Source organism: Paramisgurnus dabryanus, chromosome 3 (assembly GCF_030506205.2).
Source record: "Paramisgurnus dabryanus chromosome 3, PD_genome_1.1, whole genome shotgun sequence".
NCBI lineage: Eukaryota > Metazoa > Chordata > Actinopteri > Cypriniformes > Cobitidae > Paramisgurnus > Paramisgurnus dabryanus.
In genome coordinates this window covers 35,692,855-35,719,148 of record NC_133339.1, presented here as the reverse complement: position 1 = coordinate 35,719,148, position 26,294 = coordinate 35,692,855, and the positions used below count along the sequence as shown (strand labels likewise).

Genomic DNA, 26,294 nt, shown 5'->3' with positions numbered 1-26,294 from the left:
TGTGGATTGGTTGACTTTGTTGCAACTTACTGGTCTGTGATTAGGCAATTTTACTGTGCATGCGTGATTGCATTAGATGCGTTTATTACACAAGATGGTTTCAGATACACAGTGTCATGAGTTTAGTTCAATTCAGATCTTTACACGTTTGTTGATATTTTAATCACAAAATAGTATTCTGTGATTTGATTTGTTCATATTTGCCTGTTCAGCACAAAGTTTGCGTGTTTTATTGCCTCATGTGATCTCCTTCATGTGATGTTAACCATATAAAGTGATGCACGGCATCGGTTTATTCTCTTCTTAACAAATAAGTACGGCGGGGACTAATTGCCACATACACAGATCCATGTACAAAATGAGAAAAGAGAAGAGTTACATTTAAGTTATTTTAAAGTATGAAGCATTTTTGTCAAAATGTTTACATATGCTATTATGATGCTCAAAGATGAGTTTTAAGTGATAAAATTATTGACTACAGTACATGATGACTTTAAAAGGTAATTTATCGAATTAAGCCACTTAGCAAAGCACTTTGAAGCACCTTTATTTTAAAGAGAGAAAATTAATATTGAATTATCAAAAACTTTAACCTCATAAATGCCATACGTTAAAATACATTTCCATACTTGTGTCTCAGCAAGACCCTAAATATGAATACAATATACCTTTATTTAAAAAGTATGCAATATTCTCCTTATAGGTTTTGATCAACTGAGATGAACATGGAATGGATTCAAACTTTTTTTTACTCACTGGAACCCCCTCCCAAATGAAGACAGTCAAGCTAATCCTATCAGAACTCAAGGGTTAAAACAGTTTAAGTTAATGATTTCTTAGGGATTTGTGAAGTGCATTTATTTCAAATAAAATCTTAACACTTATGCATCATTTCCATTTTAAAGCAAGACACCACAAGATGTCAAGTGTATGTGTGCCAATCAAAATTGTACACCTAAAGCATTACAAAGTAAAATATTCTCTTCTAACGCAGCATGTTCCCCCTTAATCTCTCCCCTCATTTTCCTATGAAGAGCACAAAATTATTTTTCTTGGGAGGGAACTGTAAATCCCTGTCTGGGTTTAGTTAAAAGGCTTAAAATGTCACTAAATGACAAAATTAGAAGCTTCCTCTAACATTTTAAGATGAGATGTCGTGGCAATCCAAAGTTACCTAAAACTGAGGTTAACATGCAGTGAGCATTATTAAACATTGTCGATTATCTCAAAGTAAGATCCTGATACGAAATCTAAACAGCAATTATTTAATTGAATACCATCGAAGCATTCGCTCACTACGGTTAAACGTCAAGGAGAGCTACCATGCTGAGAATTTTAACTTTATGCATTAACAAATCCCCGTTCCAGGATTCTTGCTTCTTATTGGTAAGCTAGTTACAATACTTTGAGGAATAAAGTACAGTAAAATAATCTTCAGGCCCATAACCTGCAACTTTTTTTTATACATTCACGTGATACCAGATGAAAACGACACAGTTCTGTTAAGCGCACGACAGTGATATCTCTGTCAGGAGTTGTGTGCCAAACCCAGGACATCTAGTGAGCCAGCTTAGATGGCGGGTGAAAAGAGACTTTGGCATTTGTGAAGAGTTTCCATATGTATCACTTCTGTTGTTGGGCCTATTTCACTGATCCACAAAACCAGCAGAAAGGATAAAGCGGGAAGTCTGTGTGCCAGTGAGGAGCGGGAGCCCAACGTGTAAAGAAGGAAAAGTTGCCGTGCTGCCGAGCAGAGCCGGGCGCAATCCTGCATTGACGCTGATAACATGCTTGGATTAGTGATGTTTAAGGGTAGAGAAAATTATTCATTTGAGATGGATGAAAAGCTGCACTTGTCAAGTCTCCCAGTCATGCACTTTCCATCTCATTCCCACTAGCCGGCGTGCATATTTTCTACTCAATGCAAATGTTCGCACGGTGAAATCGTGAGCACATTACCCCCTCTCTTTAAACGCGCCAAATGACAAAACAAATTTTCCCTGCGAAAAAATAAAACAATTCTACACACAAGTCAAATAGGTGGGAGTGGATAATTGAGGTTTTACCATGTGATCATAATAATGGCTTTTTATATACGCTAACACATTTCGGTGACCCTCTTATTGGGGTTAACAAAGGCGATTGCTGTTAAAGCATGTCTTGTAGAGACGGAAAACCGGTTTTAGTTTGCGATCCAACGTTTAGCTCTAGATTAAATGTTACGGCAAACATTGTGAAGAGTTTTCAGTGCAATTAATGAATCCAGCAGCCTTCCGGCCTGATGATGCACTGAATACCTCAGCTTCTCTATACAAATATTATGATCTGTCTGATGAGAGCCATGGCTCTAGTCTGGATGGCTAATAAATTAGAAGCACGTTTCTCGTTTACTCATCAGAGCTAATGAGGCTGATAAAATTACCTTGAGGATCATAATTACAGGGCGAGTGGCAGAAACGCTGGAGCCGAATACAACGCACACATCCCAAGCAGAGAGAGAACAAACAGCACAGCACATACTGTAGCGTCTATCACTGGACAAGCAGAGTTTGACCTTTACACTGGATATACACTGTACGTTAGGTAAATGTGATCCATGTTTTTTTTTAATGATGCACCGATACAAAATTTGTGCTAATACTGATATTCAATTAAAGCGTAACTAAACCCCTGGTCAGAACCTGAATTCACCCACTGGCAATATTTGAAAAATGCAAGAAAAGTGGGCAGATCCCAAGGAGATAGAGGGGACGAACTAAGTGTGTGGTGGTCGCCGTGATTTCACCAAGTAAGATGTGATCCTGGATCAACGTTTTAATCAAAGATACCCCAACCTACCCTTAACTTAAACCCTAACCATTTTTAAACCCTCAAAATAGTGTGAAATAATAGTTTGAGGAGTATTTCTTAAAAGCCCCTAACCCAATTCTAAACCTAACATGCACACTAATCTTAATCCTGCAATCTGATTGGTTAATGAAAATGTTGATCCAGGACCAACAATGGTGTTGATCCAGGATCACATCATACTTGGTGAAATCACATTCACCGTGTGGGTCGAGATCGTAACAAGGGCGTGGTGATCTTGAACCTGCTTAGGTCATGAGTCATTTTTTTGACCCACCATCCAATAGGAAAATTCAACTGCAGTAGCCACCGTTCAACCTGAAGAGGGCAGCACTCAGACGTTTTTACACCATATATTGTAGTATTGAAACACTTTCTATTCAAATGTCAAAAGACTTGCTAAAATCAATAAACAGCACGAATAAAGCCCCATTCTTACATATCATTAACTAAAAAAGTTGGTTTAGGGTTTAGTTACACTTTAATTAGAATAACATCTAATACAGACAACTAAATTGTCTAGTGCTGCCTAGTCACGACTAATCGTTTGCAGAATAAAAGTTTTTGTTTACATAATGTGTGTGTGTACTGTGTATAATAGTTATATTTATATAAATACCCACATAAATGTATTTATTTTAAGAAAATATATATTTATATAATAAATATTTATATTTGTATATAATATCGATTATATATAAATATAAACATGTATATACACATACATGGGTGTGTGTATGTGTATTTATACATAATTATTATACACATACCCCCACATATATTATGTAAACAAAAACTTTTATTCTGCAAACAATTAGTCGCGACTAATCGTGAGGCAGCACTACTGTCATCAAATTCAAAATAATTACCCAGTATGAGTTCTCACCGCTTTAATTTGCCAGAATATAATCTGCCCTGATCATCGTCTGATTTTAAACAATCCGCTGATGTCCGCCAGTGGGAAAAACTGCATTTATCTGCAAATACCGAATGTAGGCCAACATGTGCATCTCTAATTTAATGGGAACATTTCACTTTAAATCTTTAAATCTTTTGTGTCCGCAGAGTACATTGTGTGAAGTTCTAGCTCAAAATACCATATAAAAAAATTATTATAGCATGTTAAAATTGCCACTTTGTAGGTGTGAGCAAAAATGTGCTGTTTTAGGTGTGTCCTTTAAAATGCAAATGAGTTGATCTCTGCACTAAATGGCAGTGCTGTGGTTGGATGGTGCAGATTAAAGGAATAGTCAATTTTCTTTAAAAAAATCCAGATAATTTATATAATTTACCATGTGAATTTACCATCCAAAATGTTGATGGCTTTCTTTGTTCAGTCGAGAAGAAATTATGTTTTGTTTTGGAAAACATTGCAGGATTTTTCTCATTTTAATGGACTTAATAGTACCCAACACTTAATACTTTACACTTAACAGTTTTTTCAACGGAGTTTCAAAGGACTCTAAACGATCCCAAACGAGGCATAAGGGTCTTATCTAACAAAACGATTGTCATTTTTGACAAGAAAAATAAAAAATATGCACTTTTAAACCACAACTTCTCATCTAGGTCCGGTCGTGATGCGCCAGCGTGACCTCACGCAATAAGTCATGACGTCAAGAAGTCACAGAGGATGAACGCTAAACTCCGCCCCAGTGTTTACAAGTGTGTTGAAAGAGGACCGTTCTGACATTGTTGTACGTGGAATGATACTAATTAATGTCTTTGTGTCAGTTTATTGTTTACAATGGTCCTCAAATGTGCGTCTTATATATGTAACACGTGACCTCTCTAAGTCACTACGCATTTACGTTAGGTCACACTGGCGCATCACAGGACCGGACCTAGACGAGAAGTTGTGGTTTAAAAGTGCATATTTTTTATTTTTCTTGTCAAAAATGACAATCGTTTTGCAAGATAAGACCCTTATGCCTCGTTTGGCATCGTTTATAGTACTTTTGCAACTCTGTTGAAAAAACTGTTAAGTGTTGAGTTAAGTATTAAATGTTGGGCTCTATTAAAGTCCATTAAAATGAGAAAAATCCTGCAATTTTTTCCTCAAAAAACATAATTTCTTTTCGACTGAACAAAGACAGACATCAACATTTTGGATGACATGGTGGTGAGTAAATTATCTGGATTTTTCTTTTAAGAAAATGGAATATTCCTTTAAGGGGCGGTATTATCCCCTTCTGACATCACAGGGGAGCAATATTTCAATGAGCAATTTTTTCACATGCTTGCAACGAATGGTTTACCAAAACTAAGTTACTGGGTTGATCTTTTCCACATTTTCTAGGTTGATAGAAGCACTGGGGACCCAATTATAGCACTTAAACATGGAAAAAGTCCCCTTTAAACAATTTTAAAGCCTCGCACTGCATTAAAAGCTCAAGATGCACAGTTTATTACACATTTTATCAAAGCAAAAATACACAAACACTTAGTTCTTCATGTTTAAATCCATTGCGAGCCAATTACTGACCTACGCTCAGATCAAGCAAATACAGAAATGCCACTCACTTCTGTGAGGTTATAGGAAGGCCGCAATTGAGCAGATTGTACCAGCTTTGTGACAAACAAACTGTCCTTCAATTTCCCCCCTCATATACATCAAGCACTCGACCAATAATGGCATCTCATGATGAACACGGGTGGCACGAGCTCACCTCTGAGAATGATTTCATTTCATCAGCCATTCGCAGGACCAATTGTTTTACTTATGAATATTAATGTCTGCCTAATTTGAGGCTGTTGTTAATGCTTGTCGCTAGGAGCTCGGCGAATCAGGTCCCATTCCCGTTAAAGCCGTGTATTAGACACCCCCTGACACTAAGCCCTCGCCTTTGATTCTTAATTGCAGGAGCGCGAACGTTTGCGGGAGATGGGGCGCAAAGCTTTAATTAACTCTAATATCACACGTATTCAGTCTCACTGTCACCCGCATCACGCGTGGCGTTCTGCACCAATATCATCCTCGGCTAGAGAGAGATGGTGTTCCAAGTTCATGATCACAATTTCATGCATCTTAAATTGGATGGATGGACTAAGCAGCGGCTTGATTTTAAATGCGAGTAAATTATCGCAATGCATTTTTACTAAAAACCCATGTGAAACGATGGCTATGTAAATGGGTGTTTATAAAGCAAGACTGATGGCCGGGACAACAATTACTGTATTATTGCTGCACTATGCATGGTGTAATTAAACTGGACTGCAAATTTAGAACAAACCAAACATTTTGGGTACGGTTCTCGTGCACCCATTGTCTTCACGTAAACATAACTAGGCTATATAAAAACCAGTCTTGGAAAAAAGCTCCTGCAGAATGCCATTTTTGGGTCACATTTTTAGGTCCATGCCAATGTGTAATCCAGAAAGGGTGTAATTTAAATAATGGTGTGCCTGGTTTATAAATAAAAGCTCAGAAACAGTTTTTAGTATAATATATTAAGAAATTACATAAGGATTTATTGAATAAGTCATTTAAATTCAAATATACAATAAATACAAGCACATCCATTTGTAAGCATCTCTTAAGAGAAATTTTAAAACTTTTTAAAACATCTTATTCCTTCATTAAGTTTTTCAAACAGTCAGGTCATCTACACCAATGTAAAAGACATCTTTGTACATAGTATAATTCTTAAGTTAAATGAGGTACATATTTAATTGAACTATGTTAGAGGACTTAAATAAAAAAAGGAATAAAACCAACAATCCGTGCATTTCCAGCACCAGATCCTCTGCTGGCTAATCTCCAGCTTGATTTAGCATTTTGAGGAATATAAAATAGTGTTAAAAGTCTATTACACATGCATGTGAGCTCATAGTGCCCCCTTCAGTTCACTGCAAGCACTACACCATTACCACAACTCTAAGCATTACACACAAGCACATAAATGATACATTCAACTTTGTTTTGGTGTGGGGGTTAAATTAAGATGCTCTTGAGTTCTCAGTCAATTAACACAATCATGTATTTAAGCTTTGAAAATTGTGTGTCTCTCTTAATGAAACTAAACGGTTTATGTCTGAACAAGTGAGAGTCTGGGAATAAAAAATAAATATTCAACACTAATTATTTAAATTAATAAATGCATTAAGAAATTCAACTTTGCATAAGACCTAAACTCAAAGAACATAAACATGCACTTATATTAGTTAAATAAATGAAGACGTGTAACAAAATCAATACATTTCCAAAAAAAGGGGAGATTTTACAAAGAAAGATTGTTTTTTGTCAAACTGACTGAGACAAAAATGTCATAAGTCTACTCCCACCTCGCTTTAACCATCTGAAGACATCTACTATTGATGTCTTCACTTCTTCTGAAGATCCATCACTCTCCCACAGATGCTTTTTTGCTCCTCCGCCTAAATAACTTTGAAAAGGATGACTTTCGCTTGCTTTTAAACTTCCGAAGACCTGTGCACACATATGAATATAGTTATGTGTGTTACATCGTAAGTTTAGATGAGAAAAGCAAAATAAATCAAATGCAAGTGCTCACCCAGCCTTTGCATCATCTCATTCAACTGTTGATCTTCTTCTCCCTCCCTTCAAATGTGACATGTTACATATATTTATGTAAACGCAATTGAATAGTTGTTAATGTTTTCATTTGTTTTTCATGTTTCTCAGGACTCACCTTATCCTGTCCTCCTCAAGACCCTCCACAATGGCGTTCCTGTCATTCACAATCTCCATCAATCTGTTCAACAGCTCGCTCTCCCTTCTCTTTTCATCCAGACTCTTCAGATGCTCTAAGGCCAAATGAAAGCCATTATTTTTCCATTCAGGTCTTAAAAAAATTAAAATTATAAATGAGAAGTCTAAACTAATAAACCTATTTATTTTTGACAGTTTTGTTTTATTTGTAATAATTTGGTTCTCAGTTTCATGGATCAGAAGATGTTACAGGGCACAAAATATAAAACTTTCTGTAAAATTGTCTTGGCTGAAAAATCATAATTTTCAATTCTGTCAAGTCAAACAATGTTACCAAAATATAGTAACAGTGTGGTCGACCGATATTGGTTTCTTTTTGTTTGTTTGTTTGTTTGTTTTATTTGACAATAAAAGTTAAAACAGATACAATCAAGCACAAAAGACCTGTTCATACACATCTTAATGCAGATACCCATATAAAGAAAGCAGCATGGTCGATGGGTCAATATAACACAAGTGTTATAATAGTAAATAAGAGACAAACAGAAAATTGGTGAAAGTAAAAATACATTTGTTGTGCATAACATACGTAAATATACCCTTTTAAACTACTTTAAACATATTTACAAGACATATTTATTGTGGATCTGACATCTCAGGGTACAGGACAAAACGTCATGTTAAAAAGTGAATAATGAGCAGTTATTTTACGGTCTGTCAGACTTTGCCTTTACATTGAGTGAGTGTCTTTATTGCAAACATCAATTTATTTTAGTGATTGAGAAATTTACTGGCTAATTGAAAAAAAAAAAAATATGGACCATTGTTGAAAAAAGTCTCTGCAATATATTGTCCTATTACTAGTTAACAGTCATATAACTGAACTAAGTACCTAATCCTTCTTACCTGGTTTATTGATCAATCTCCTAAGTTCTCCTTCCACTCCTGGCTGCTGCTCTTCAAGATCTTGTGTCCTTGCTCTTTAAAAAAAGATTTAGGAGTCCATGTTTAATTTCATTATTTACACAAATGTTGTATCCGACTAACCAAACATTAAAATATGAATCCAGAAATCAAAGAAATGTTTTTGGCAAGAGGCAAACTTACATGTACATCAACTCTGACTCTCGCCGTATGTAGCTTTGTTTTTTCCGAATCAAGTTAAACCAGTCGACCATCAGAGGATCCATCAGAAGGTCTCCATGACCCTCTGTAAAACAGGCCAATGTCAAAGACACTAGAGGTCGTAACTGCAACTCTCAAGATTCACACCCATACAGGATATGTGAGCCGCTCCACCTCGAGCAACATTTTTAAGTGCTCCAGAGAGACCAGCATCTCAAAATACTAACTTTCAACCTCTATTTGAGCTATGAACAAATTCTACATCTTCCTAATAGAGCGCTGTAATACTGTGTAAAAAACATGTTTTTCATTGACATTGCCTTGAGGTGGTACAAAAACATACAAGTACAATCATACAATTCACACACAAGCTTGTGTAATTTGATCAAGTGGCGGTCTCGGCTTTGGTGGGACCGAGAGGCAGTTAGGATCTATCAAATCCCACTGGCTGCTAACAGCAAGACAGGTGACTCAAGAAGTGAGTCGAGAGATGATATTACTGTGCCAAGACGACAGTGACCTTGAAAACAGCCAATCACGTGCCCTTTCCCCGTTCGGATAGCAGCCCCGAGTCTCTTCTCCATTTCCTTCCCAGCATCCCACAGGATGATAGGGAGCTTCCCCTGCGCCTTGCCTCATTTGGCCCCGGCTGTTGGAAACGAGAGCCCTTTATTGGCCACAGCCTTCCCCTAAAGGCTACATCGGAAATCCAAGTCCCAGGTGGGCAGACTCGGCTAACAGGTTTGGAATGAGTGCGCGACTCCATGAACCGCGCACATGCCGCTACTTCGTGTCACCTATAGTGTGATGTTTAAAAGCTGAAAGATTGCTTTTATATTACACCAAGACGAACAGCTTTGTCCTAACTGGCTTATTTTGTCCCAAACATCCTCGAAAGAATTCAGCTCTTCTGAATAGTTTGAAAAAACATTGCGTATGTTCTGCAAATAAAGCTATGCATAGGAATTTTGTGTCACTACAGGAGTACTTTACCTTCCTCATAAACCCGAAGTCTCCACTCCAACTCTACACCCTCATTCTCCAAATCGTTCAGGTTGTGCTCAATGTCCTGCAGCTCTTTGGTGATCTGATCAGCTGGGATGTGGCGAGGTTTGATCTGAGCAAAGACAAACATGAAGCAGTTAACACAATTACAGAGTTTAAAAAAGCTTTTGACAGCTGTGAGTTTTGTTATTGTTTTTTGTTAACGTACAGTGGGTGAACTTGTCTCAGATGTCAAGCCATTTTTGCTGGAATAAGTTTCGTTTTCATAATCTTAAAAAAAATCAAAAATACAGTATTAAAAACCATTATATTAAAATGGATCACATGCATATATATTTTATACACTTTTTCATATTCAAAGAACAAACAAAATAGGCTTCACTCTATAAAGAATAATATATTAACACGTCTAATATGACATCAATCCACAGTGCTTAATTCATTATAATAAAGATACAAAATATGTAATAAGTTTTACTAGTGACATACATAGCCATACACACGACACCATGCAGCGAAATGCTTGGTGCGACTTCTCTCCACAGTTTAGACAACAAGAATTTTACAAATGAGGAAAAAGTACCAAATAGAAGGGAAATGGAAGAAATCTATAAAAAAAACCACATTTTCCTGTTGAGAATTCACAATAAAATGCAAATAAACTCCACTGTATACATACTATAAAATTATTAAGGGGAAACTCCTCTTCCACTTGTGCAATAGCAGTCAGCTGCAGGATCTCTTAAAGCTAAATAAAACTAAATCCTAATTTCTAATTCTAATCGAATGACTTCAGGACTTCATTCTCCTCAAAATAGCTCAAGATGCGTTTTGTGCTAAAAGAGGTCACACTAAATACTGACTGATGCCTTAAGAAGACATTTACTTCTGAAAATTGTTTTGTTTTTAATTTTGTGTGCATATTTCCTGTATTTTCTGTTTGTAAAAATTATTACGGATGGACATTAAAACTTTGCTAAGACAACAAAGCTGGTGATGGTGGCCTAAGACTTTTGCACAGTACCGTTTATTTGACCGTTTTCTCAATAATTCACTAGGTCCAAAGTAGAGGTCGACCGATTTATCAGCCGGCCGATTAATTGGCATATTTAAAAAAATCGGCTTTGGCCGATTTTGCTGCAAAATTAGGCCGATTAACTCTTTCACCGTCAGCGTTTTTTAAAAAAGTTGCCAGCCAGCGCCAGCGTTTTTCATGATTTTCACAAAAGTTTCATGTCTTCCAGAAAATGTTCTTCTTCAAATATATAAACATACAATATACCAAATTAAAGAACAGACCCTCTGCTTTCAAACAAAAAAAACCGTTTCATCCTACCTTTAGTAGTTCTTTTGTAATCAGCTTTTGAATATGGGTAGGTTTCTGCAAAAACACCACATTTTGAGCAAAAAGCAGAGATAATTCCATTTTTGTGACGGACTTTTCATAGAGATCCCATTCAGAGCGATCTTTAAAACAGACACGGACATGCAGCAGCTTGCCATAGGGCAATACTTCCGGTTTTAAAAAGTTGCGGAATAATGGATAATAGCGGTATAATAGTGGATAATAGCGGTATTGCGAAAAGACGGAAAAACTCGTCATTGGCGGGGAAGCGTTTTCTCTTGATTGACGAGATATCTCGTCAATGGCGGGGAAAGAGTTAATAGGCAGGCGCATCTGCGGGCACCTAAGCGTTGTTGTAGAACTCGTGACGCTGCCTCTTGCTGCAAGCAGATCGCTCCCATCCCATGTGTGTGCAGCCATGCCTTGTTCACAAACAGCTTTAGTAAACGATGGCGGGATCGCGCGAATTAAGCAGCCAGTACAACAGCGCGACGGGCTTATGTCTCGCGCTGCACTGTCCGTGCAAAGATTAGGCTCATTTCATGTGATTAATGAGTGATGATGAGTTTTGTTTGAGTGACAGAGAGAGCAGAGCCGCGCGCGCACGCTTTCTGTCTATAAACTGTCTCCCTGCTTTTATTACTCAAAACAAAACTGACTCGATGGCGAAAGGTCGGAAGATCAAATCATATCCACCGAGGAAATGTTTTTCGTGTTGTTACAGTAAGACTTTGTTTACAGTTTTGCGCTGCTCAGCCTGGATTAGAACACAGCACGTCCGATTTGCGAACTGACTCCTTTGAACGGATTCGTTTGAATGAACGGTTGAAACAACAGATCTGTCCCAACACTAAACTCACAAGACGTCACTGTCAGCACAATCAGTCACTTATAGCGTCTCAGAAATGAGAATGTAAATGTGTTTAGAAAGATTTGCCCTAAATAACAGTCTCAACTAAAAAACATAGACATTTACTATGTTAACTTTATGATGAATAAATAATTTATCAGGTCTACCAAATAAGTATTTTATCCTACAAAGCAATAAAAGCCATGGTAAAAAACTGATCAAAGATGATGACAGCAGAGTGTCAGGTAATATCTGTGTCTGATAAATGCATGGTGCAGAGGAGGTTGTAAAACTCTTCAGAAAGACCAGTCATAATTTTTATAAATTTAAATACTTTGACTTAAAGAGACATTTTTACATTTAAAATATCTGCTAATTATGAGAACATTTTGATTATTATGTACCTATAGAAAATCGGCCAAACATATCGGGCATCGGCTGCCCTGATTTCCAAAAATCGGCATCGGCCAGAGAAAAAGCCATATCGGTCGACCCTTATGTGTATTAGGGCTATGAATTGGCAAGAATTTTGTGATGTATTGGGCCTTTTCCTATTTTAGGAATATAATAGGATATATAATTTTAGGAAAGCTGTCAGAGGACACACCACTACTGTGCATGCAAACCTTAGCAAAAAGAAATTGTGGCACGCACCTATGTTAGCATTCCTGTCACTGTTTAAGTTGAGAAAAGAATATAATGCCATCTAGTGGTTGGGCATGAATCTTGTATGATTTTTATTTTAAAACTATCGTTTTCAATTTTTAAATTCAATACAGCATTGCCCAATTATATATTGTGATACTTGCGTCCGATGTTTTTCTTACGCCTCAATGCATATGAATGAAATGCTTAAAGTCCCTATAAAGTCATTTCTATTAAATGTGTTCCAAGCACCACAGAATAGTGTTATTAACTCTTTCCGCGCCATTAATTCATCAATTAAGAGAAAATGCTTCCCTGCCAGTGACAAATTTTTCCGCCAATCTGTATTTCTGCCATTATCCACCAGGCGCCAAGCTTACCCAACTTATAAAACCCGTGAGTATTCCCTAAGAGCAAACAGTTCAAACTTGATGTATGTTTTGATAATCACTCTGAATCTGATCTCTATCAAAAGTCTGTTTTTTTGTTTGCCTGAAAGCAGAAGGTCTGTTCTTTCATTTGATATACTGTATGTTTATATATTTTAAGTAGAACTCATCCTGGAAGGCATTAAACTTTTGTAAAAATCAACTGCCGGTGCTGGCTGGCAACTTTCTTGTAAAATGCTGGTGGGGAAAGAGTTAATCACCCAATCAAATTTGAATGCAGGAAACACCAAGTAAATAAAATAAGTTATCAAAATCTTGGAAAAATAGGCAGCATTCTCTGCTGTCAAGCAGTGCTTTTTGAAAAACTTGCTAACCTGAGCTTGCCGACCAGCGGCGAGGTTGTTTTGGAGAAGGTCTGTTAGAGGACTGAGATGATGATGATGATGAGACACACGAAGACACAGAACAATCACTTTTAAAAGCTGTGGGGAAAAACAACATTAATGATCTTCAACCAATGTCAAGATGCTAAACTGATGAAGATGGACTTTACAGACTCACCACCACATGTCTGTCCCAAACATGAAACCTCAGGACTGAATGTCTGGACTGGGGTAGAGTTCACAGCCCAACCTGGTGTTGAACAAGCCAGATTTTGAGCACTTTCTGTAAAACAAAATACCAAATATTGCTTGCGTTTGAAGTTTACAATATCAGCATTATAAATTAAAAGAACCCTTACCGCCATAGGTACCCAGTTGTTTTTCCGTTTCAACTACAGATTTCTGGGCAACATCGCTGGAGGAATTCATGTTGTTTGATGAAGAGGTTGGAGCACATGAAATATTTTTATTTTGGTTGGAGAAGTCGCTTTCATTTTTCCCAGGAGTCAGCTGGACATCTTTGACAGACTCTTGAACACTTAAAGAAAAAAATTGAAGTTTAAACTGAAATTCTTTGGTGTTTTTTAATATGTTTGACTTAACCCGCTAAAATTTAAAATAACAAATCTCTTCATAATACAGACGAGACCAAGCAGCAATGGTTAAAAAAAATACTTGGAAACACCTAAAATCACCACCTAAAAAGACACAATGCTTAACTATCAAGATATAAACACAGAGCCTCACCTTTTAATGGTAAAGCAGATGCAAGCAAACAAAGTATGATCAGAGGAACTTTAACTAAGAGCAAATCTTAGTGGGGCTTTGTTTAAGCGCAGCACTCCTTGGGACTGGTAAGCATTGGGGAGAGAGTAAGTGAATGCAGTCTGAGGCAGTCAAACACTATGGGTGAGACCGGAGACATCAGCAGGCTAAAGGATGAATACATGAAAGGCCCCACTGTCAGTACTCAAGTGGCATTGCAACACACACCCGAGTGACTTAGCCTGCTCCCCTTGTGTGGATTAGACGGAATATAGGGATAACTATACTGCTCAAACTTACCTCAGTCCTCGGCCATTTGGTGCCTTAAGCTTTGATCTCAGGTCGACCAAGACTTCACTGCTCTGAACGTCTTCAGCTAAAGTCGAAACGAGAGGGGAAAATTACTGTAAAATGTCACGGTATCACATGGTGCCAATTGAAACCATCCAATTAAAGCAACACTATGTAGTTTTTTTTTTTACTTTAAATAATGTCTCTAAAATTATTTCAGTGATAGAACAACTTTTAGCTGGACAAATTGTACTGTTGCTGCAACCTGAGCAGCCTCCTAGCTGCTACAAGCACTATCTGGAAGTGGCGGTGGAGGGTAGAGCACACAGCCCCACCCCTCCCCCTGCCTGCAGAAGAGTGTCTGATACCAGGCACTGTTGCGCTTTTAAACCACATGGGGGAGCTGTAAGTCATTTTTACATGGAAACTACAGTGTTGCTTTAAACAAGGTTGACAGAAAAACTACTTAAAGGGACAGTACACTTTTTTGAAAATATGCTACATTTCCAGCTCCCCTAGAGTTAAACATTTGAGTTTTACAATTTTAGAATCCATTCAGCTGATCTCTGGGTCTGGCGCTAGCACTTTTAGCATAGCTTAGCACAATCCATTGAATCTGATTAGACCATTAGCATCGCGCTAAAAAATAACCAGAGTTCGATATTTTTCCTATTTAAGACTTGACTCTTCTGAAGTCACATCGTGTACTAAGACCGACGGACAACCAAGGGGACTAAAGAAAACTACAGAAGAGTCAAGTTTTAAAAAGGAAAAATATTGAAACTCTTTGGTTATTTTTTAGCGCAATGCTAATGGTCTAATCAGATTCAATGGATTGTGTTAAGCTATGCTAAAAGTGCTAGCTCCAGCCCCGGAAATCAGCTGAATGGATTCCAAAACAAAATCAAATGTTTCACTCTAGGGGAGCTGGAAAATGACCATATTTTCAAAAAAAGTGGAATGTGCCTATAAAGGAATCCCTACTGAAAAGACCAACCCAAGCAGGTTTTAGCAGGTCTCCCAGCCTGGTTTAGCTGGTTAAAGGAACAGTATGTAAGAAATTTATATCAATTAATCATAAAATGGCCCTGTTATGTCACTAGACATTAAGAAATCATTTTCATTTCAAATACTTATATCACTCACAACAGTGGTCTGGCCAGGATATTGTCATTTAAAAATTGGAGTTGCAGCCCTCAACTGATGCTTATGTTGTCATTTTGTGTATTGGCCACCAGTTGTGTGATTGCAGTACCAGTTTTGGCCACAATCCTACATAATTGCAATAATTGGACATACTGTTTCTTTAAGTGATGTAGCACACGGTTTTAGAAGGTTTGGGACACTTTTTAGCTTGTCAGGTTGGAATAGTCGCTGGTTTTAGCTGGCCATGCCTTTATCTTAAACCATCTAAGACCAGCCAACAAGCTTAGCCAAGCTGGCCATGCTTCCATCCTGGTTGAGTGTGGAGCAGCCTCATCAGCTAAAAAGTGTCAAAAAACCTTATAAAACCAGCCTGCTATAACAGCTTAACCAACCAGGCTGGGAGACCAGCTAAAACCAGCCTAGAAGTTTATCCCTAGTCTTTTAAGTAGGGATAGTTCATCCAAATATGAAAATTCTCCTAATACGCCAACCCAATTGTGAATGACTTCTTTTCTTCAATTGAGCGTAAATAATTGTATAATAACATGCTGAAGCTCCAAAAAGCTCAAACATCATCAAAGTAATCCAATTACCACAGTTGGGTTCATTTATGTTCATACATTCATGAGAAAAAAACAATATTTTGAGTTTATGCTTAATTTACTTGAGAATTATCCTATTTGGGTGAACTATTCATATAAGAGTTCATCACATTATAGTTAACCAACTAAAACTATTGTATGGCTCAAGTTGTGAAAATGGATGTAGCACCATGCTTTAATTTGACCATTTCCTGCCTCTATTCTCATCTCCTACACATTGCGTATGTTTATGAGAATATTTCCCATGTGACCTTTAGAAACCATTTTAAAAAGCACAAGCAAAGGTCATCAGGAAGCGAAAGGCACCTTTGGCGGTGGAAAGCAGCAGGGATTGAGGTCTTTTGCACTCTCTGCTGATGGCACTACGGTAGACGGATTCCTTGGTGCTGAAGCTTCTGCTGATAGCAGAGGAGGATGGGGTGGCCTGATTTAACAACTTTTCTCCCGAATCTCTGCTGTGTAACTCCTGCCTCCAGCTGGAGGACTCAGCAAGAGGGCATCTGATGTTTAGCCTGAGAGAGAGAGAGAGAGAGAGAGAGAGAGGATACATTTTACATTCAGCATTCACATAAGCTTAATCCACTGTATCAACAATGAGTTGCTTAAGTAGGAATTTAATTATTCAATTCACATGTGAGCTTGCTTTATCCAATAATTTGTGAACGCTTTTAACATTTCCATAACATATTAAAGTCTCCGCAAAGTCGATCTTGAGAATAGTTTCTAAACACATTATAAATGTTAGAAATGTATTGCTGAAAAACCAAAAAGACAGAGATAGGTCGTTAAACAGTTTTTCACCATTTCTCTGATCAGGATTATTTGGGCGGGGCTAAAAACACAATCACGGGGAGTGGGCGTGGTTTCAGCACAGACAGTGGACACGCCCCCACCTCTTGAGACCAGAAAATGCCACCTATTTTTCCAAGATTTTGATAGCTTAATTTGTTTACTTGCCATTTTTCCAGCATTCAAATTTGATTGGGTGGCAAATAACACATTTTTCTGTTGTGTGACAAAATCATAACACATTTAAAATCTGACTTTTCAGAGACTTTAATGTCTTCATAGTGGGTGAGCACCGTAAAAATAGCAGAAGTACAATTTTTACATAGAACTAAAGCCAAGGGTTGAAAATTATTGGGCGAAATCCTGAAACGTGACATTCCTGGCTTAAATTTTTTTGTGTGAAATAGCAAAAAATATTCTAGGATTTCATAAACCCAGAGATAAAAAAGTGGGCCTAATAACAAAATACAAAAGAGGATGTAAATACTGCACATAACAAACAACTTGTAGACTCACTGCCTCTGCGTTCCTGGGTCAGATTTAAGTGCATTGTTATTATTGCAGTTTCCTTCAGGCAGTTTCCTGCTGATCAGTGCGTTTGTTTTGTCTTTGTCCTCCACCTTGTGACTGCTGTTCTGTTTCGTGGAGAGATCTGAAGGCGGTTTTATGGCTGCTGATGGGGCGCCGGACTGGAAGAACTTCTGTCGGGCCACCTGAGTCTTCTGAGCTGAGGTGGTCCATGACTGCGGTGCTGGACTGGGGTTGGCTGGTCTGGGTACTGCGTTGATAGGTGTTGATAATACGGAGGTGAAACGCTGAGGTGTTGGCTGACCTACAGTCTCAGATTTGGGTCGCAGCTCAGTAAGCGTAAAGCCGCTGCTCTTAAAAGGCCTCACGGTGGGCTTGAAGGCATTTTGTGCATGTTGGTGAACACTGCAGACCAGTGATCCAGGGTCCGCTCCCAATTTAAATGCCCCAGACTTCAATGTGCCATAGCACACACTGCATCTATTCAGAAAGAACAATAGACCATTAAGTCCTAAACATTCAGCAACAAACCACCATATTATTTCAACTGGGCACTGATAATATATGGTAAAGTATATAAATGTTTGTGTTAATCATTAACATTTATAAAACTTATAATTCCAGTCCTTGATTCGAATTGTTCAGTATCTGGGTTTAATTTATGATAAATCATAGTTATGACTGCTGCATCCAACGATTCTATGCATCACCCTTAACAACAAACATATTCCCAAAATATATAAAAAATAGATTAGTTTAAATCATAGCTAAAGCATATCAACAACTACACTGTGCTAACGTTACGGTGTAAAATTTATATATACAATGTTAACAGATTGGCTGCCCACCTCCCTTCACATAGTGGTGATCCATGATCAACAATCGTGTGTCCGATGAAACCGAAGTTATTCACTAAAGCTTAATACTTGCCCAAAAAATACAAGCAGCAATAATTACTGCCAGTCTCTGCATGCAACATAATGAAACTCACTTAAAGCAGTTTCGATGGTAAAGTTTTCCATCCACCAGGTGTCTCTGGACCAGATGTACATGATTCCCACATACTGTACAGTCACTTTTCAATGTGCCGCTTTTATTTGACGTCTCCACCAAAACTGTTTTCTGTGAATGGCCAGATAAACAAAAATGAGAAAATCATAACCATTTCCAAATCATAACTGTAATCAATTTTATCCTTGGATAAAACACATTTCTGTTTCTAGCAGATACTTCGAGTTATCTAACACTGCATTCAAACTATTCATTTAAGAACCCGTCTGTGAAAACCCAGCTCAAGTAATTTTTGTGATATACTGTTTTCTACATAAAATCATTCTACATAATGTAAAGAACATTGTTTGAAAATATGTGACCCGTCACAGAAACTAGTGACACAAGTCGGCAGCACAAGTTTCAAGAGAATGAGAAACAATGTTTTTTCAAAATTTGTGATTTTCGTTTTATTGCAGAATCTGTTAGTTGAGATCACGAAGAAGCCTCTCCATGTTTGAGATAGCTTATTTTGTATATTTAAAAGCGTACAGTTTGCGGTCAAAATAGGCTTGTTTTTCCGGAGATTCTAGCGTGCAGCGGGGGCGTCATTGTCTGTGTGTATATTTACATACTGTATAAGCTTGTGTTTTGGCCTCCGCCCCCAAAGGGAACAGCATGACTACTGAATAAGGATAGTTCACCCAAAAATGAAAATAATTTCATTAATGACTCACCCTTATGTCGTTCTAAACTCAGAAGACCTCCGTTCATCTTCGGAACACAGTTTAAGATATTTTAACGTAGATTTAGTCCGAGAGCTTTCTGTCCCATTCATTGAAAATCTATGTACGGTTTCCATGTCCAGAAAGGTAATAAAAACATCAAAGTAGTCCATGTGACATCAGTGGGTCAGTAAGAATGTGTTGAAGCATCGAAAATACAGTTTGGTCCAAAAATTGCAAGAATTACGACACAGTCACGTGCCTGCAGCGCCAGCTTAAGTCGGACAAAGTTACTAACCGGAATGCACTGCTTCAAGTCAGCCGCCGATCGGTCTGCGCAGCGCCGCATGAAGTCGAACACACCTATTGTTTTCTCTTCCGGCTCGAGCGTGAAATCACGTGACTGTAGTGATGCGGCTGCCCTGTTCCTCAGACATGTTTGCTAAGTTTTTTTTTTCAAACTTATAGCGTGCGTCTCCCCAGACTTTAAAGCTCGGGCGCACAAAACAAAAGATAAAAGAAGCTGGGGCGGAACAAATAACAGTCAGCCGCATCGTACGTCAGCCGCGTCACTGACTTTATGCGGCGCCGCAGTCGGATGACGTCAAAGTACTTTGTCGTCATCTCTTTGTCAGTTCTTGCAGCACAGCATGAGTCCAAACACACAGAGATCGTTGTATTCTTTACATAATTGGCTACATGTTTTGTCTATCAATATTTTCCATGAAGTCATTGGCTGATGGAGGAACGAGCGAGCGATTGGTAACATCTCTAAAGGACGTCACGTTTTCGATGGCGCTGTTTGGATTATCTATTATACTACCTCCCTATTTTAAATACAAACTTTGAAGGCGGGTTCATGTGTTTAACGGAGTGTAATCTGATATACCCTTACATGTTACGATGTAAATAGTCCTCAGATTGTATATTATATTGTATTGTATTACCAGATGTTCATGCGAAATCTGATGTAAACAATAGACTATAGATCTATATTTTACGTATTATACGCATTTGTGGACAAAAATGGTCAATGGATAATCTGAAACAGACTCGATTCGACTTGTGATCCCCACAAAGGTAAAAAAGTGCTGTTTATTTTTGCATGTTGTCATGTGGACTTCTGTCATAAAATACTACATGATGCTAGAACATCTTTATCTCAAAACGGCTTTGAAGGGGGTATGGCTTAGATAAATGAGATGTAAATGAGCACTATTGTCTCCACCAGTTGGAAAGAAGAGTCCCTTTCGTCTCGATTTTCTCGGTTTGAGTATTTCTGAGTTCCTATATTCAAATGGCCACAACTTCTCCAAATCTTATCAGAGAAACTGCACTTTTAGAATCAGTGAATAACTCAAAATGGCCCAGATCCGACTTGTGTCACTACTTTCCGTGACTGGTCACATACTGTATAACCTTGATATCTTAAATACTGACTGAATAAGGTCAAAATTAATCTGAAATCAGTGATTAAAATCAAACTTTGATGCTCCTAATCTCATAATAAGATTAAAGGCATATCCAAAAATGTAAACCTTGTGAGCACCATGCTCGAATATATTTAAATGATTTTTACTAAACCTTACGCAGCCGTAAACATACCTTCTCAGCATCTGGATATGGCTTTTGAGATTCTGCTCTGAGTGATGTGGCTGGTGTCTGTACACATTTTGTCCCTGAAGATTTGTGCCATTCAGTGCCAGTCTGCCGTGCTGGAGTGGCTAAAACGTGCTTCTCTGGAGCAGTTTTCTGGATGTTAAGAGATGGACGATGGTTGTCTTTGATATTTTTTGGCATTTCAGTTTGTGGAGGACGATTCTCTGTATTTGTTTTGAGATTCAGATTTTTGGCAACCACAGGCAGGTTCTTCTTCTCTGATGGCATCTCCTTGGAGTCCTCCGCATGACGCTTGATACCTCCTACTCCCCCTACTGAGGAAAAAAGTCTGAGTTATGACTACACTCAAACGTACAAAATTGCAGCCAAAAAATAATAAAAAAAAATATATGTAAGCATACACAGAACATACACATTTCATGTGTGAAAAATTACAAAAAGTGCATCCTGTAAATCCACATGTGTGACCCTGGACCACAAAAACAGTTTTAAGGGTCAGCTTTTGGAAATGTATACTGTTGATATTATGCAGTGCCCAAAAATAGTCCCCAGCTATTGAAAGTTAGCAAGGGGACAATTTTCAGGCACTGCGTAATATCATTGCACCTGCTGCGGCCATGTTACGGCAGCAAAGTCCTGGATTATTACACCAGTTTGAGAGTATAGTCCTAACCACATCTGCCTAGAAAATCACAACTTTTAATTTTCTGTCAGTCTTAGTACACAATGTAACTACAGAAGAGTCAAGTTTTAAATAGAAAAAAAAAACTCTTTGGTCATTTTTGAGCACTATGCTAATGGTCTAATCAGATTCAATGGATTATGCTAAGCTATGCTAAAAGTGGTACCGCCAGACCCGGAGATCAGCTGAATGGAATCCAAAAACGGTGAAAATCAAATGTTTAACTCAAAAAATTACTTTGTCCCTTTAAGGTTTTGGGTCCAGGTTCACATACTCAACTGACAAAACACAGTATGTAGAAAAGTATGCAGTTCACTAATACTCAATCGCAAACGCAAATTCACAAGAAATACTGTAGATTTGTAGTTTCATCTATAAGCTCATATACTCATCTTTAGAAACATACGTACGCAGAAATAAAGCTACAAAAGCTGTCACTGGAATGGACCCTTTAAAAAAGGTCCTAATATGTACCCTTTATGTAAACAATGTTTACATTTGGTACCAATATGCACCTTGAGGTCTTTATTATAACACCTTGGCTACACAGGTGTCCTTTTTGAAAGGGTACCGCCCCAGTGACAACTTCATTTTTTGAGAGTAGAGGGAAGAAATCAATATGCAAATATGTTGATGCCATCTTACTTGGCGAGCGACCATGGAAGTAGTTATAGTATTGTGACACATATGTGAGGATGCTGAGTCTGTCCGGGACAGGCAAAGCCACCATGTCCTCCGCATCCAGAAGAGCTGGAATTCCCAGATGTTCCTCAGCCACATGGAAAGCCTGAAGAACACAACAAAATAAAGATCGACGTCAAGTTTACCTCTCCAGCAACACAGCATAAGTTAGAAGAAACCCTGTGATGTGCAAAATTGATAGAGAGCTCAACAAGCTCTCACACGATTCTTTCAGGGCACCAATATCACACTGTTGCAATGGTTTTCTAGGGGAACGGCACTTGGCCAATTAACTGTAAACACAGGCCAGGCACAAAGAAAGGAGTCGTCAAAAATAGAAAAGGCCAGTACACAGCAAGATCTGGCACTACATCAAGTAGATCTGGACAGGGTGTGCATAATGAATAGCACATTTCCTGTGCATACTGTGGCCTGGGAAAGAGGACAGATAGGGGGATACCAGAGCATTGTTTAGGATTGACCTGAAAACACTCATTAAACTTTACAGGACAGCCGAGGGGGGGGGGGGGGTGCATATCCTCTATGATGCAGACACAGCTGCAACTTCCTTTTTCCTTTGGTCTTACATACACAGCTCAGAGTTGAGCATCTATTAGATTAAATAAATAAAAAATTGACTGGGTTTAAACAAAGTAAGCTAGATGAGAAATGGCAACAGGATTACAATAGCCTTTCAAACACACTAATGAACTAACATTTGTAAAGACAGTAGTAGAACAGCAGTAAGTTAATCTTGATGAAGAAGATCAGATGGCCTGACCCTCACACTTTTAAATAATGCACAAACCGGAAAGACACCACATAACTCAGGTTCCAGCTACAACCGAGTGCTGTCTACAGAAGCGGTAAGGTTCTGTAACAGATCTCTAAATGTGTTGCCTATAATATAAAGTCTCTAGGGCAGCAAGAGCTCATCATTTAAAAAAGTCCTGGTTGTGGCGCATCTCACCACCTCATTCTCATCAGAAGCACTTCCTGACAGCCATGTGAAGGTGGGCTGAAAATATAGGTCACCAGGCCTGGTCAAGCATTGTCCTCAGACACACACACACACACACACACACAATCATATGAAACTCAATGGCAAAACTTTAAAATTAAGCTTACTTTCACAGAACAGTTAGTAAGTATAACAAAAAAAATCTTGAGTGAAATGCAGCTTTAATTTTAAAATGTGCACTTTTTGGATGTCATTCTTGTATAGGGAAATAAAACAGTATGCAAGCATTACATAATTTACATTACACTTTAAACGTTAACTGGCACTGTCCCATGAGCGGGACACCCAAGTTTACTTCAATATTTTTCAGGTAAATTTTAATCTATTAAGACAAACTATTTATTGTTGTAAAGGTCTAAGAATGTTTTCATATTTCAAAACCTATTAGCAGTAGTAATAATAAAAATAACGCAGTGACTAATTTATTAATTTGTGACAAGAGTGTGTAGCAAACCAACACCAACCAATACTATATTGCATTATGTTTATTTGTTACAATAAATTTAAATTGCTATACCATTTTTATTTATTTAATATTTTCACCTCCAGACACTTCTGTAAAAATCTAAGTATCTTCTGTAAAACAAGACCAAAATTAGGCTTCAAAAAAAGCCAGAGTTATACTTATTTGAAGTTTTGGGTATAACCTTTTCAACCCACCCATAAAGGTCTGTGCCAGGTAAAGGGTTAAAACATGCTGGTTTGTTTCAATCCATGGTTGGGCCAACTATGGATATTTTCCTTCTGGTTTTTCTTTTTTTGAAAATACCAATATTAAATTGGGATTGCTGGGAGTGTGCATTGCAAGAAAACTAAAGACATCTCTAACCATGACCCACAGACGGACTGTTTTGCTGAGCAACAAGTTTCATTTAATAGGTCTAAATTAAATCACATGAGTTTCTCTGTGGGAAAAGCTCTCACAAGCTCTCTTATTCATGCCAGGAAAACAATGCATGTATATTTAGACATTCCCTAAACACAACCTTTAAAAAAATGGAAATGTCACATGAAATATAAACAGTAATTGTTCAAGAATGTGCTGACCGTAAATAATTGTGACTACAGCAGAGCAAAAACAAAGCACATCTCAAAAACAATAAAAGTGAAAACAAGTTTGCGGACAGCTAGGAGTGCAATTTCATGAAACTATAACAAACATATTTATACTGGATATGGTTTAATTCACAGAGCAGTCAAGTTATGGGTCAAACCGCATCAGAGTTTCCTACAATCAAGGCTAAACAGCAAAACTTACCAAATGGTTGTTGTAATACACATTGTCTTTGGAGAGAGACTCAAAGTTTCTGAAAGAATAGAAGGATATGAGTCAACGTACAAACAGATAAAAGCCTTGAAAGAGGTGTCAATGCAAACTGTACACATTAAGCTTAAAGTTCAATAAAAGCACACTTATATAGTTTTTACATTTATAAGAAACGTTCATGTGCAAATAAAACGAAGATTTCACAAGTCCACCTTTAAAGGTCACAAGCAAACACAATATTAAAAATATTTAAAATAATTTAAGGGTCTCAAGTCTGTCAAACGTTAATATGACAGTTCACATCCACGACTGTATCTGTTATATAACTCAATTTCAGCAGTGGCTCCTGAATATATTAGGACACTTAATCCACAATATATGAACTTCATACTGTAATTGCACCAAACAAATAGACCTTTTCTCAGAAATAACTGCACGTCTCTTTAGCCATTTTGACATTACTTAATCAAATGGCTTCAAGGTTATTTTAGAGTACATACAGTATGATGTCACTTCCCCTTAAGTTCACTAAGGTTTAATAAGTAGCTACAGGTGTAGGTCATCATCACATTAAATATTGATATGTTCCAAGAAAGAGTATTGAACTTATGGTTATAAATTAGTTATATTGTTCAAGTAAATTAGCAGGCCTTAACCCTACAATATTCTTGAAATAAATTCCCTTGTACAGACTTGGTTTAAATACGCCTGTGTTACTTTAAAACAAATTCCAATTTGTTACTGTTGTTAATTAATCATTTTGATATTGTTATGTAATGCAATGCAAGACACATTTGTGGCTTAACTGTATTGTAAGGGCACACTGAATGTTCTGAATGCTTTTAAAACCCCTTAGTATTTAGACCCTCAGCTTGAGCAACACCACATTATTCTTACCGAAGTTACTTGAAAACAATTTTATTTTTTCATCCTAATTAAAGACAAAATTATAAACTCTTACATGAGATCTGGCCTGAATTTGTGAATAAGAGCGCAGAAAGCCAGTCCATCTCTGAATGATGTGGTCATGTTGTTAATGGTCACATCTCTGTATCCATCACATTGAATCTTACACCACTGCTGGAGCGCCTTGATCGCCGCCATCCTCTGCACGAGCACTCAAAAATACCGCCACAAACACGACAGAAAGTGGATTAAACACGCTTACTTTGAGAAATAACACGGCTCACAGTGATAAAAAATCACGCTGGACGTGTTGTCTGAAGTCTTGAGGAGTATTAAAAAGTTAAGCGGATCTGAGGCGTTTCATTGGCGTCCTCACTGCCGAGCGGCGGCCGCACCTGTTGAATAGAGGAGGCGGAGCCTGAAATGATCCATTATTAAACACTAATTACTTTATTTGTTTGGTTGCTTTATTTATATATTTTGGATTAGTTTACATTTTTGTTTATGGTAAGCATATGTTCTTTGAAAAAAAATGAGAGTTTGAAAAAAAATATGAGACTTCAAATGAATTCACAATGAGACCACAAGGGGCTGCAGAGATCCATCATTTTAAAGGAATGGTATAATATAAAATATAACATTTAAATGTAATTAAAAAATCTCATCCTCATGGCATACGTAGACGACTTGTTTTCTTCAACACAAACAAATAATTTTAAATTAAACTGCTGGAATATGTTTCTCAAAATGGAGATCCAAATCCCAAATATTATCTTACAATCGTTTTTACTTCACAGTGTAGTCAGATTACTAAGAAGATAACATGACTAGGCTGTATTTGTACATTAGTAAATGCATTAGCTAACACGAAAAATGAGCGTTATTTTTCAAAAAATGTTAATATTTGTTAATGTTGACTAAAGTCAACACAGTTGTTTATGTTAATTTATTGTGAATTATCAAATGTTAACAAATACAACAAAATTCTGAAATAAACATATATTACAGTAAAAAATAATA

The 26,294-nt window shown here is 37.5% G+C and overlaps 1 protein-coding gene across 2 annotated transcripts; it reads right to left on the bottom strand.

Annotated features, from left to right (window-relative positions):
* Positions 1-6,366: 6,366 nt before the first annotated feature.
* micall2a (mical-like 2a) lies at positions 6,367-25,656 on the bottom strand. Of its 2 annotated transcripts, none has more exons than XM_065260087.2 (18): positions 25,330-25,656; positions 24,360-24,408; positions 22,045-22,186; positions 20,703-21,031; positions 18,374-18,504; positions 17,371-17,862; positions 16,372-16,577; positions 14,327-14,402; positions 13,621-13,799; positions 13,440-13,544; positions 13,253-13,360; positions 9,858-9,919; positions 9,638-9,761; positions 8,627-8,729; positions 8,426-8,499; positions 7,500-7,614; positions 7,362-7,408; positions 6,367-7,276 (listed from the first exon to the last, which is right to left on the bottom strand). In XM_065260087.2, the coding sequence occupies exons 1-18, from the start codon at positions 25,470-25,472 to the stop codon at positions 7,191-7,193; spliced, it is 2,571 nt and encodes an 856-aa protein (XP_065116159.1). In that variant the 5' UTR covers positions 25,473-25,656; the 3' UTR covers positions 6,367-7,190. The 2 variants fall into 2 exon arrangements, with proteins under 2 accessions (XP_065116159.1, XP_065116229.1); XM_065260157.2 differs by having other exon boundaries at positions 13,440-13,511.
* Positions 25,657-26,294: the final 638 nt, after the last annotated feature.